Source organism: Thalassophryne amazonica, chromosome 12, assembly GCF_902500255.1.
Source record: "Thalassophryne amazonica chromosome 12, fThaAma1.1, whole genome shotgun sequence".
Taxonomy (NCBI): Eukaryota; Metazoa; Chordata; class Actinopteri; order Batrachoidiformes; family Batrachoididae; genus Thalassophryne; species Thalassophryne amazonica.
The window spans coordinates 76,033,624-76,048,538 of NC_047114.1; the positions used below are offsets into that span (position 1 = coordinate 76,033,624).

A 14,915-nucleotide genomic window follows, 5' to 3' on the forward strand; every position below is an offset into this window, starting at 1 on the left:
TGCGCAATGAAGTCGCCATTAAAATGTTCCAATTAACCAGTAAGCTCAATGTTGATACACCAGATTTTATATATATATATATATATATATATATATATATATATATATATATATATATATATATATATATATATATATATATATATAAAATAATAAATACTGGTATAAAATAAGATGTAAGAAACAAATTGTTCATGCAGCAAGTGGAAGCAATTCACACAGAAAATTATCTTTATTTTCACACAAAAATAAGCTCAAAATGCAGAATGACTATCGTCTGTGCAGGCAGTATACAGCAGTACATCAAACTTAATAAGGCTCCATTTTTTTAACAGAATCACACCCTGTGTGTGTGTGTGTGTGTGTGTGTGTGAGAGTGAGTGAGTGAGAGAGAGAGAGAGAGAGAGACAGACAGAGACATTTTACAGGATACTGTGGGCCAGTTGGTAGAATAAATACTATGCGTGCTCAAACTTTGTACAGAATCTTCTGGATGAAGATCCTGCAGTTTTCCCTTGTTCTTTACAGTGTGGTGGCATCTCACACACCCAGTGCAATAACTTAATAATGGAGTGCATCAAAAGCTGTTTGTTTAAATACAGAACGTGTTTCAGTCGTACTGCTCTCAAATCACCACGATTCAAACTAGAAGGCCGTCAGTCGCATCGCGTGCCATCAGTTTGATTTTAAATAGGTCAAATTCAAAGTACTAAAACCGCTACAACTGCTGCGCTGATACTTTTACCCTTAGTGTACACTTTCGGAAATGATCAATACCTTGAGCATATTTACATGGAAAAAAAACAAAACACATAACATTATGACATAAAAATAAATGTTCTACAGCACTTAAAAATATGATGTTCAGTTACATGTATGATATTTACTACCTAACTATACGAAAATCCATGTTCATTTGTGTTGCGCTGCTTTCTGTTCTTCTTTGGGCTTTGCATAGTAATCTCTGTACATTGAATACAGGACTCCTACAAATCAGAGGAACAGAGGACATTAAGTTACACATGAATGTTATGCTCAGTCAGGTCCATAAGTATTTGGACAGCATTTTTTTCCCCTGCATAATTACACAGTGGAGTTAAAATTAGTCAAGATGTGTTTGTAATGTAGAGTTTTGATTTTACTTTAAAAAAAAACAAAAAAAACAAATCACATTCAATTTGAAAAACTACAAGATTTTTTTTCTCTTCTTTGTAAAATACAAATCATCACTTTCACAGGCAGTTTTCTTTCGACAAGTCGGGGAATGGATACGTGAACATTTCTAACATGACTTGGAATTTGTCACATCAGCAATTAAGAAATACAAACAGTACGGTACTGTGTTGTAAATTTGCTTGGCGTCAGTAATTCTTAAATTAATGATTTATTTAAAAATAACCCTTAAGCACCACTCAAAAAGCAGTGATGACACCCTAAGCCCACCCAACTGGAAACCCTCCTCTCCCCGACTACGCCTCGATATCCTGTCCATGAATATCACAAACAGGACTGGTGACGTGGCGCAGCCCTGGTGGAGGCCAACCCCCACTGGAAACTTACTGCCGAACACAGCTCTCGCTTTGTGAGAACAGAGATTGGATGGTCCTGAGGAGGGACCCACTCACTCCATACTCCCGCAGCACCTCCTGCAATATCCTCTGGGGTACCCAATCATACGCATTCTCCAAGTCCACAAAACACATGTAGACTGGATGGGCATACTCCCAGGCACCCACCAGGGTCCTTGTGAGAGTGAAGAACTGGTCGGTTGTTCCACGACCAGGACGGAACCCGCACTGTTCCTCTTCAATCAGAGGTTCGACTATCGGCCGAACCCTCCTTTCCAGCACCCTGGAGTAGACTTTACCAGGGAGGCTGCATAGTGTGATGCCCCTGGCACACACTCTCGGGTCCCCCTTTTTAAATATGGGGACCACCATCCCAGTTTGCCAATCCTTAGGCACTGTCCCAGACCTCAGCGCAATGCTGAAGAGACGTCTCATCCAAGACAGTCCCTCCTCGCCCAGAGCCTTTAGCATTTCTGGACGGATTTCATCAACCCCCCGGGGCCTTGCCACTGTGGAGTTGTTTGACTACCTCAGTGGCTTCCACCAGGGAAATTGATGATAATCCTCCATCAGCTTCCAACTTCCACATAAGGGTGGACACCCTTCTGTGTAATTTGTCCAATTACTTATGGACTCAGAATCACAAACACTTTGAATTACAGCTTTTTTTGCTAAACCGTTTCCATTTTCAGAGGAGTAATTGGACAAACTACACATAAGGGTTATTTTTTAATAAATCCTTATTTTAAGAACTACTGATGCCAATCAAATTTACAATGCAGTACCATACTGTTTGTATTTCTTAATGACTGATGCGACAAAGTCCAAGACATATTAGAAATGTTCACGTAACCATCCCCTGACTTGTCGAAAGAAAACTGGCCGTGAAAGTACTGATTTGTATTTTACGAAAAAAAGAAAAAAAAAACCTTATGTTTCGTTTGTTCCTTATGACCTGTGAAAACAGGGCCTGTGTATAAAACTGGTTGGAATTTATAAATGGATAATGTAATATTGTTGTTAAACCCACTGAATTTCAGTCGACATTAGGAGCACGTCTTCATCATTTAATTTCTTTAAAGTGGGGATGTACAGAGGCAAAAAAAAAGGGGTCAATATCCAAATACTTATGGACTTGACAGCAATTTAGACAACAACTCTTTTCGTTTTGTGCCTCAAAATAACCAACAGCAACAGAATTGTGCAAAATGAGAAATAAATCAACTCTGACTTTAAAGAAATGTGTGGTTCTCGGCTACATACCGATTGTCAGTGTTCCCACCACAAAGCCCTGTGCAGCTACACGTGTGTGGATCAGGTGCAAAGACAGCTTTGTGTCACCACGATTTTTCATTTTCATCAGCTTGTATCCAACAATGGCAAAAAAACCTGCCATGCCTGGAATAAAAAAAGAAAAGAAAAAGAAAAGAAGGCTGAACCAGTGTACACAGAACAGCCTGTTTAATGTGTTCTGGTTACAACATCATAAGGACAAAGGTGGACAAGTAAAGGTATGTTTTATTTGGTCGTTATGAAACATCTGTCGAATGCTTTCATTCACATATGATTGTGAAAGATATTTGCACGCAACCTCCTGGCTGGAACATTACGACACAAAGATAGTTGCCGATGATCACGCAACATAAAACAGGGCTCTGCATTAAGTTATCTATTTGTCCAGGATGAGGAAAAACTCATTTATTGGTTTTTGACTTACTGCTTGTACAAGCTGGCTCTGGTAGACTAAGCCACTAGCCCTATGCTGTCACCAGTGCAAGAAATTGCTATGGAAGATGCAATTGCAGATTCTTTTGAGGTGGAGGTGGGATTACATCAAGAATTAGCTCTGAGTCCTTTCTTAATCGCAATGGTGATTGACAGGTTGACAGATGACATCAGATGGGTGTCTCCATGGACTATGATGTTTGCAGATGACATTGTGATCGATAGTGAGAGTAGAGACCAGGTCGAGTTTAGTCGGGGAATGAAAGTCAGTAGGAGTAAGACTGAGTACATGTGGTGAATGAGAGGGAGCCCAGTGGAATAGTGTGGTTAAAGTAGATGAGTTTAAATACTTGGGGTCAACTGGAGAGTGTGGTAGAGAGATGAAGAAGAGAGTGCAGGCAGGGTGGAGTGGGTGGAGAAAGGTATGGCGACAGATTGTGCCAAAACCACTCTCGTGTGTAAAAAAATGCGTTCGGACATATTTTATTTCACACACATGGATATTAATTGCGCGCATGCAAATGATCTCTGTGCTCGCACGCACTTTGAGGAAACTGCTCCTAGAGCGAGGAAAAAGGTACTGCGAGTGTGGAATCGTGTGCCCCCACCCTCTTGAAGTTGATTTCTGCTCGCACACTGTGGATTTCTGCTGTCTCGCTCGAAACTTTGGGGGGGGGGGGGGGGGGGGGGGACAAGGGATTAGTACTAGCTCTGCTGTGATTCGTCTTTTCTGAAGAGTGAGGTTAGTTTGACAGCCCTCCTCTCTAATACAGGAGTCAGTCTGCTAAAACAAAGGAGACGCCGTTGTGTCCTTCAGGGAGGTGGTGCCGTAATGGTTTGCATGTGATTTAAGAGGTTTTACTTTGTCATCTGACGGTTAATAATCACATTATTCCCTTTGATTTCATTAGTTTGGGTGTAGAGTGTCAGACTCGGATGTGCCGGGTTTCAATAATCTCAGGTAACTTTTCAGACTTTATGTAATTTATTATTAAACTAGCTGAGGTACCCGGCGTTGCCCAGGTTAACCTGTTTAAGATATAATCTACAAAATATTCCAAAGTTTATATTTTGTCATAATTGTAGATATCTTATAAGTATACATGTAGTCCGAATAGGCAAAGGTTTGAACTAAAAACCCAAATTAGGTGGAATCCCCAAACCAAGAGAGAAAACTGAATTTTGCTGCATGCAAGAAACAATGAAGTTCTTCAGACTTTATATTGCAGATCAAGTATGCTCATAATCATTAATCAGAATTGTTGTTATGACCTTTATAATTGTTGATACATTGCAAATATAGTTTATAAGAATGCTACAAAAATAAAATGGCTTTTAAGCAAACGTTAATTTTGGATTTGAGGTGTTGAATATATATTTAAATGTAGCTTTTACTGACCAATAGTTCTGAAGAGCCTCTTGGTAGACAATGTTGAATGAATGAATGAAAACTGTTTATTTCAAACATTTGATACAACAACAATTACAAGATAGATCAGTAAAAACAACAACAAAAAAGTTCCTACTGTGTACCCAACATGTCCGAAAAGGGGTAGGGTGAAGCATCAGCTTATTTATCCCTACCCCTTCTTCCCCACAACCAGTAATACCCTTTGCCACATATACACATAGATTCCTACACACCTAAACCGATATCTATCTATCTATCTATCTATCTATCTATCTATATATATATATATATATATATATATATATATATATATACACACACACATATATACACATATACATATATACACATATATATACACAAACATAAATATACACCTACACATACCTACTTACATACAAAATACTATATATTTACAAGCCGAAGCAAAAAACAAAAACACCCTAACCCTCATTACCCTTCCTCCTCCCTATACCCAGAAAAAAACATATTTTTGTACCGCTGTTTGAACTGGTTCATGCTTGGACATTGCTTGAGCCCCACTCCCAATCTGTTCCACATCCTCACCCCACAGACAGAAATACAGAAACCTTTTAATGTTGTTCGTGCCCACTGATGCTTTAAATTAAATTTCCCCCTCAGACTGCAATCCCTGATCTGTTAAAAAACATATTTTTAATATTTGCTGGAAGTAAATTGTTTATTGCTTTATACACGATTTGTACTGTTTGAAAATGAACCAAGTCTGTGAATTTTAAGAATTTGGATTGTAAAAATAGTGGATTTGTATGATCTCTATAGCCAGTATTATGAATAATTCTTATAGCTCTTTTCTGCATTACTGATAGTGATTGTGTTGTACCTTTATAAGTATTACCCCATACCTCTGCACAGTACTGTAAATATGGTAAAACCAGTGAGCAGTAAAGAATGCGGAGTGAGTTGTGGTCCAGAATATGTTTCGCTTTGTTTAGAACTGAAATGCTTCTTGACAGTTTACTTTGTATATGTTTTATATGAGTCTTCCAGTTTATCTTATCATCTATTATCACCCCCAGAAACTTATTTTCATGTACCCTTTCAATATCTACCCCCTCGACTTGTAACTGAACCTGTATGTCTGTATTACAATAGCCAAATAACATGTATTTTGTTTTACTTAAGTTTAATGATAATTTGTTTCTGTCAAACCATATTTTCAATTTTCCCATTTCTATACTGATCCTCCTCAGTAACTCCTGCAAATCCCCCCCTGAACAAAAAATGCTTGTGTCATCTGCAAATAATACTAATTTTAATATTTTGGAAACATTGACAATATCATTTATATAAATTAGAAACAGTTTTGGACCCAATACTGACCCCTGTGGGACGCCACAAGCATTGTCCAAGCATGATGATGTATATTCCCCCAACTTCACAAACTGTTTTCTGTTACTTAAGTAGCTTCTCACCCAGTGCAACACCAACCCCCTAATCCCATACTGTTCAAGTTTATTGATTAATATGTCATGATTAATTGTATCAAAAGCCTTTTTAAGGTCTATAAATATTCCAACTGAATGTAATTTGTGGTCTATGGCGTTTGTAATCTCCTCAACTGATTCTATTAATGCAAGTGATGTTGAACTATGTGCTCTGAATCCATATTGACTATCAGTAAGTAATTTATGTTTATTTATGAATTTGTCTAATCTATTATTGAATAATTTTTCTAATAATTTGGAAAATTGTGGAAGCAAAGAAACAGGTCTATAATTTGTGAAGTGGTGTCTATCCCCAGTCTTATACAGCGGCACAACCTTAGCTATTTTCATTTGATTGGGAAATTTACCGGTTTGAAATGATAAGTTACAGATGTATGTTAATGGTTCTACAATCCATTCAATGACCTGTTTTACCACCACCATATCAATTTCATTTAAATCGGTAGATGTTTTATATTTACAATTATTCACAATGTCTATAATTTCATTTCCATCCACTGCTGTGAGGAACATTGAACAGGGATTTCTTTCTATGAGATTATTATCCCAATCCTCAGGTTGGGAATCGGGAATTTTTTCTGCCAAGCTTGGTCCAATATTTACAAAAAAATTATTAAAACCGTTGACTACCTCATCCTTATTTTCCTTCTTGACATTATTATCAATGAAATACTGAGGGTAACTCTGTTTTTTATTACCATTTTTGATAATGCTATTTAATATATCCCATATTCCTTTAATATTGTTTTTGTTATTATATAATATGTTACTATAATATTCCTTCCTACATACCCGTATAATATTAGTTAATCTATTTTTGTATTTCTTATATCTATTTTCTGCCTCTTTAGTCTTTAGTTTTATGAATTCTCTATACAGTGTATTTTTCTTATTACATGCATTTCGTAACCCTTTCGTCATCCATGGTCGAGCTTGGATTTTTTGTTTTCTGTAGTCTTGTTTAATTGGACAATTTTTATCATATAATGATGTAAATATTTGTAAAAAAGTTTCATATGCACTATCAACATCACTTTCACTGTATACCTTTTCCCAGTTTTGCTCCTGTAAATCCTTCTTTAGTGTGTTCATGTTTTCCTCTGTCCGCACTCGCCTGTATTTTATTTTCTCCTCTGGCTGATTCCGCCGATGGTTGCTATTATAAACGATGAAAACTGGTAGATGATCACTAATGTCACTGATTAATAATCCACTCACAGTGTTATTCTCAATATCATTGCTGAATATATTATCAATTAAGGTAGCACTATGGGATGTAATTCTGCTTGGCCTGGTGATTTTTGGATATAAACTCATACTGTACATTATACTGATAAATTCATCTGTTATTTTATGCTTATTTGGATTGAGCAGATCAATATTTAAGTCACCACAAATGAACACAGTTTTTTGATTAGTTTTTGAGAACATTTTTCCCATACAGTCAGTGAATGTTTCAATACTAGATCCTGGTGCTCTATATATACAACTGACTAATACATTTTTGCTTTTTTCTTCACATATTTCAATAGTTATACATTCTAATAAGTTATCGATCACAGTTGTCATATTGTCTACTATTTTATAATCCATGTTCTTATCCACATACACAGCCACTCCTCCTCCACTCTTATTCTTTCTGTTTACACAATTAAATTCATATCCATCCAGTTCAAAATCCATTCCTTTATCTTCATTGATCCATGTTTCTGATATAGCAATTATGTTAAATATTTTTTTAAACTGACTTAAATATTCTTTAATGTTGTTAAAGTTTGCATATAGACTTCTGCTGTTGAAATGGATTATTGATAATTTGTTATCCGTTTTAATGATCCGATTAAACTGTTCATCTGTATAATAGCAACAACTGTCATTGATATTTGAGAAGAAATTATTGTCCGGGTCTATATCGTGCTCCAAGTCCAGTACATTGTGGTCTGTGTATTTAAATGTTCTCAGTTCTACTTTTCCATGATCAGCAATCCTTTGAGTTATATCCTTCTTGTCTCCAGATGTAGATGAATAGGTAGTAGATGAATAGGTTCCTCTGGTCTGTGTCATGGTGTTGTGATGTGTTTGTGTCCTCATACCTTATTGGTCATATTTGTCCAGATCCTCGCTTTAATAAACACTATTGTTCATATTTGTCCAGCTCCTCGATGTTCCTTATTGCCATGACTTTTGCTTGTTCTGGTGATCCGTTCAGTTTGATGAATATTTTACAGTTTGAAGTCCATGTGTGCTGGATTTTTCCCTGTTTCTTCAAGAAGCGTGCTTTCCTGGCGATGTCGGCATTCCGTTTGGTGAGATGTTCATTGATGAATACGTTTGTCCCTTTCAGTTTTCTTCCTTGTTTTAACAGTGCTGTTTTGTGTTTTCTGTTGATGAATCTCATGATGACGGTTCGTTTATCACCGTCATTTCTCCGGGGCAGAGGGTGGCACGCTTCAATGTTATTTAAATCCATTTCTATATGTTCCTTGTCCTTCTGTCAGGAAAGTGGATATACAGCTGATTGGGGTTACCAACTCTGGAGCATCTGACTAACTAACTGTAAGAGATGGCAGGTTCTGCCATATTCAGGCCAGCCACATTATCAGCTAAAGTAGTGGTTTCTTTTTGCACACTTTGAGGCATTCCATCTTTAAATGGTGTAAATATTGCCTTGCATATTTCTTAAAGTTATGCATTCATTGGTATATTTAGAGAACAAACAATCTTTTCAATTGTAAAAAAAAAAAGAGGTTTGACCACTAAAAACAGTTTGAGCCATGAAACATCAACATACCAAAACTATTAGATCAACCCCAAAGCTAGTGCACTATTATAATAGGACAGCAGGTTGTGAAGAGTTGATAAATAACAAAATTTAATTTATGATATTTACATCATAATGAGCAGCCTATATACAACGCGCCATTGGAGAACACAGGCTATATGCCCGCTTACTGGCTGATTGAAAGGGTGCTGCCCCATCAGCAGTTAGAACTACATCACTTTTTCAAATGATCTGCAGAGTGCCATTGTGATACAGAAAACATGCATTTGCCTGATACATTATGATCAACGCTAGGCAAGTGATACACATGTACACTCGACACCTTTATTTTTAGAAAATGTGCAAATGTAAATGTACATGTACAAATTGCAAGAAAAGACAAAGCTTGATATTTTATCCAGTAAACTTTTAAAGTTTAATTTACAGCCTGTGGTTGAAAGCTCTCTGCTAAGAGTGAAAACCTTCATTCCAAGAAGGAATAGGCTGTATTCTGATAAGTATTATATCATAATGATTGTGTATATGTTTTATCAAAATTCATGTGGATTGACCCCCCCCAACCACCCCCACCCCCTCTCAGCCACCAATGCCTGGCATGGGGAGAACCCATCTACATCTCTGAGCTGGCACCTTATCTGCAGGTCTAAATCCTTGTTCCTGGGGACAGCATTATGAAGAGTTTACCCTGTATTTATTTTGAAGTTGATAAACATAATGCAGTATTGGCCATCAGGTACAGACAAATCTCAATTTGAGGGTGCATATTACCATACCAGATTTAAGGACTATTTTTAAGTAGGATGGCATATCTACTCATTCACACATGGTGTCAAATATCATGGGTGTAATATTGGTAGAGGGGAGTATGGGGATAAAGCACATGGAAGAAAGTTACTTTGTATTGAATTGTGTATTTATATTCTTACAATCAAAATGTTCAGTATATGATTAGTCAGTAAATGACAGAATACTCACATTTGTTTTTGCTATAAACAGGTCTGAAAACACTAAAGTTAGTAGAGTTGTTCAAATCTTTTCAAGGAGAGTCAAACAGGTTTGTAGCACCCACGTGCAGCATGTGCAGAGAAAGGATGCATTCATATCAAGGGGGATATTTGAATCTGCTTGGTTATACAACCAAGCTGGCATGCGCACCCACGCTATGTGTGCTAGCCAGCAGCCAGCAGCAGATAGCCCAGGAGTCTGGGCTCTGTTTATAGCAGTAGGCAGGCTACTGAGCTCCTGCATATATGCATAGGGCCAGCGGCCAGCTATTAAAGCTGAGAGATTTGTGCTGGAGTACAACTGCCACTGAGGTACATATGGTTCAACTGTATGTATCAGATTATTGTTAATATTGTTGTCTTAATATTAATTTTTTTGTTTGAAAATAGTACCAGGTTGTAGCCCATGTCATGGTGGTTCAGAATATGTAACTTTGGGGAGTTCAACTTGTGTAGTTTTAGAGACTATTCCAGACAGACAGAAAGACAAAACTGTATGTATCAGATTATTAATATTGTTGTCTTAATATTAATTTTTTTGTTTGAAAATAGTACCAGGTTGTAGCCCATGTCATGGTGGTTCAGAATATGTAACTTTGGGGAGTTCAACTTTTGTAGTTTTAGAGACTATTCCAGACAGACAGAAAGACAAAACTGTATGTATCAGATTATTAATATTGTTGTCTTAATATAAATCTTTTTGTTTGAAAATAGTACCAGGTTGTAGCCCAAGTCATGGTGGTTCAGAATATGTAACTTTGGGGAGATCACCTTTTTTAGTTTTAGAGCCTATTCCAGACAGACAGAAAGACAAAAGTAGCCATTTATGTATATAGATAATGTTGACTTTATGTGGAAATGATTGTTGTACAGAAGCTTTAGAGATCTGTCGCCGAGATAGACGATAACTGAAGTTAGAAACGAGGCGATAATTGGTCAACGCCGCTGTCTCCTTTCATTGTTGTTTCCTCTGAGTGTGTGCGCAAAGAGATAATTTGCGCATGTGCAGTTAATATCTACACGTGTGAAATAATATAATACATCCGAACGCATTTTTTTTTTTTTTTTTTTTTTTTGGGCGAGAGTGGTTTTGGCACCAATCTGATGCCATAGAAAGGTAGCAGGAGTGATTTGTGACCGAAGAATATCTGCAAGAGTGAAGGGGAAAGTTTACAGGACAGTAGTGAGACCAGTTATGTTGTACGGCTTAGAGACGGTGGCACTAACAAAAAGACAGGAGGCAGAGCTGGAAGTGGCAAAGCTGAAGATGCTGAAAGAGAATGGAGAGGATTTGGAATGAACATATCAGAGGGACAGCTCAGGTGGGACGGTTTGGAGACAAAGTCAGAGTGGAGAGATTAAGATGGTTTGGATATGTGCAGAGGAGAGACGCAGGGTATATAGGGAGAAGGACGCCGAGGATGGAGTCACCAGGCAGGAGGAGAAGAGGGAGACCAAAGAGGAGGTTTATGGATGTGCTGAGGGAGGACATGCAGGTGGTTGGTGTGACAGAGGAAGATACAGAGGACAGGCGAAATGGAAATGACTGATCTGCTGTGGCAACCCTGAACGGGAGCAGCTGAATGAAATAGAAGATATATATATATACACACACACACACTTCATAGAAAAGTAACATTCTAGGTCTAAAATATTCAAAATATTAAAATAATTTAAACATTTTCTATAACAAATTTATTGATTTAATACAAATTCCTACGTTTTTTTCAGTTATCTTGTAAGGGTGTGGCCTACAGGACCAAAAATAGATCACGCATTACATTAGTATAAGAAAAAAAATACAAATAAAATATAACACTGTTCTCTAAATAAATTGAACATTATGAATCATTTGTTGATAATGACATGAACACAAGACTAAAATGTTAGTGTGCTTGGTTTCAGTGTGAAAGGTTCCTGGTTCAAACTCCACTCCTGCCACATTTCTCCATGCCATGTGGAGTAGCATCAGGAAGGACATCCGGCGTAAAACTTGTGCCAATTCAACATGTAGATTCACCTTGGACTTGCTGTGGCGAACCAAATAAAAACAAGGGAGCAGCCAGAGAGACCACATTAAAATACTAAATGGGGACCCATAATCACATAAAGGGGGTAAAATGGAGCAGACTGACATCATTGTTTGGCATCTGTTTTTTGTGAGATGCGCACATGTACTCGAGGCAGGTGCGCCCTCTACTGTTCAAGAGATGAAACTTCAGCCAATGGGTCAGTTTCCTTTTTGTTTTCTGTCCCCATTTTGCTCCATTTCGCAACAAATAAATACATAAATAAATAAAAATTAAATAAAAGTACTTAATTGAATCATATCTGGAGTCAGTCTGCTCCATTTCGTTACATTTCACCCCCATTTCATGATTGTTGGGCTCCATTTCAGCCCAATTTCGTTCATTTCATCCATTTTGTATTTTAGTATAGCCGGCCGGAGGGACCTACTTTTTTACACTTAGAGTAACTATTCCAAATGTAGCGTGTACACAGTAATACACAAAGATAATCTTACTAAGTAAAACTGTAACACTCACCCAGTGGGAGAAAAGGATTCTCCTTTACTTTCCGGAGGAGTTTGGCCTCATTCTCGTCGTAAGCTTCAGTCGACATTTTAATTTCTAGTAAAAATTAGAGAGAGAGAGAGAGAGAAAGAGAAGTTTGTATTAACTATACTTCAAAAACACATATTCCTAATTAATTACATTGCAATTCAAGTTTGCTCTTTACCGAGCCTGATTGTTCCGAGTTCTCCTGAACTAACCAGAGGTTAGTCGACAAGGGCAGTGGAAATGTTTTATTTTTATACCCCCTTTATATCCCAAACGTTACAGAGATTGTAAAATACACGTCACAATTCCTGGATTACGATCCTTTAAAGGTGATTGAACCTTCTATAAAAATTTAACTGAAAACCAAATAAAATAAAACAATCGAGGCCGACAACTGCACGCACACAAAATAACACCACGTCTGCTTGATTCTCACTTGTTTAAAGATTCTTACCTGTTTAATTAAAGCTGCCTGAAGACGATGTAACAAACAGATCACGAAGTTTAACCACTCTGTCAGATCTCACGAGGAGAGGAAGTAAAAACCCGGCGTGATGATGCAACCTCACGCGTCAGTTTGACGTCAGCAGCGTATCTGCACTGCGATGCGTTCGCGGCGCAGGAAGAAATTGTATATCTAACTTTCAACTTAACTTGTAACAGCGTGTATCAAGGGTCTCAAACTGGTGGCCCGAGAGCTATTGTGCATTCATGCCCAAATTTTTCTTCTTGACAAATTTTAAGCTACTGCTAGAGCAAAACCCCTGAAAAAGTGAAACAACCCTAAACTGACATGAATCATCCAAACTGATTAAGGGCGGAGGTATCGTTTTATAACCTTTTATATCCTGTCACATAGATTGCAAAATAGATTTCATAGTTCTTGGATAAGATCGTCTGATGACGACAATTGCATCATCTATAAAGTTTAATCTACGGACAAATAAAAGAAAATAAAACAATTGAGATGAGTTACTGCAGTTTATTGGGCAGTAAAAAGCACCAGCAAGGCTGAGATTGACCTCTTTAAAGAGTACAATTGCATCTTATTTATCATTCAAGACAGTCCACCCAATTCAGCAGGATGGACCAGCTGTCAGCATTTACTACAATTAACACCCTAAAAATGCATATGGGAACATCACTCTTTGCCACGTTTGCAACATTTTATAATCAGATTAGATATAACTTTATTGATCCCTTGGAAAGAGTCCCTCAGGGAAATTGAGGTTCCAGCAGCATTGTATAGCAGCACACAGGGTACGAAGCACACAGAGTATCAAAAGTGAAAATAATAATAATATTAAAAAAATCACTCTATCATATCAAAATGATATGGTATGGTATGGTATGATTTTATTTCTCAGGGACAGTGCACAATAATACATTTACCTAAAAAAACAGGAAAGATGCATTATGCCAGGTTATAGCAAAAAATACTCATTTCCACCTGTAGTCCCTGGACAGGTTGATGTCTAACTATAAATAACAGCATTTGTAAATGAAAAGAAAATCCATTTAGCACAAAAACTACTGATACTGTAAACATATAGGATATGGATCTCACTGGTGAGCCTATACAATCAAGTCCATAAGTACTTGGACACTAGCTTTTGTGTGTGTGTGTGTGTATGTGTAATTTCACCTCGGTACACTATCATAATGGAGGCAAAAAGAAGCAATCGTGTGATTGTAGGCAGATCTCAAAAGATGTGTTCTGAGCATGCAAGAAGAAAACCAGTGAGGGAAGCCACCAAGACAATAATGCTGAAAGAGTTTCAAGTTTCTGTGGCTGTTACATCAGCAGGTATGCAGTTTTAAAGTGGAGTGGCAAAGAGAAGGACTTAAGAACTGAAATTTCAGCTACCCTTTGCATAAAGACAGAATGGTGAACTGAGCCTAGAATTGTTTTGTGTGAAAATCCTCTGTTCCACTCCACCATGAAGCTGTGGTTGTGCTTCGAAATGCTTGAAATATAAAAAGAAATGCTAATTTAAAGAAGAGCTCCCTGTTGACCAACAATGAAGTAGCAGCTTCAGTTTCAAAACACATGAAACACCAAATTATACCGCTGCTTCACAATAAAGTTCACTGTTTTAAAAGTTTGAAACAGTAAATGAAACAATTAATGGCTCCATAAAATCACTCAAGATTTCAAAACATCAAAAAACAAAATGAAAAACAAACAAAAACAAACAAAAAACAGCTGCTTCACAATATAATTCCTTATGTCAAAAGTTTGGGACACTAAATAAAACAATTAATGGGTCCACAAATTCACTCAGGATTTCAAAACACTCAAAAGTCAGGTCATGGTGAGATCATCTTCAACCACTTATCCGCGCTCGGTTCACAGGGGCAACAGTTCTAACAAGGG

General features: G+C 37.3%; 1 protein-coding gene across 1 annotated transcript; it reads right to left on the bottom strand.

Annotated features, from left to right (window-relative positions):
• Positions 1 to 521: 521 nt before the first annotated feature.
• higd1a (HIG1 hypoxia inducible domain family, member 1A) lies at positions 522 to 13,118 on the bottom strand. The gene is made up of 4 exons (XM_034183746.1): positions 12,993 to 13,118; positions 12,524 to 12,607; positions 2,832 to 2,966; positions 522 to 986 (listed from the first exon to the last, which is right to left on the bottom strand). The coding sequence occupies exons 2-4, from the start codon at positions 12,597 to 12,599 to the stop codon at positions 913 to 915; spliced, it is 285 nt and encodes a 94-aa protein (XP_034039637.1). The 5' UTR covers positions 12,600 to 12,607; positions 12,993 to 13,118; the 3' UTR covers positions 522 to 912.
• Between the last annotated feature and the right edge of the window lie 1,797 nt (positions 13,119 to 14,915).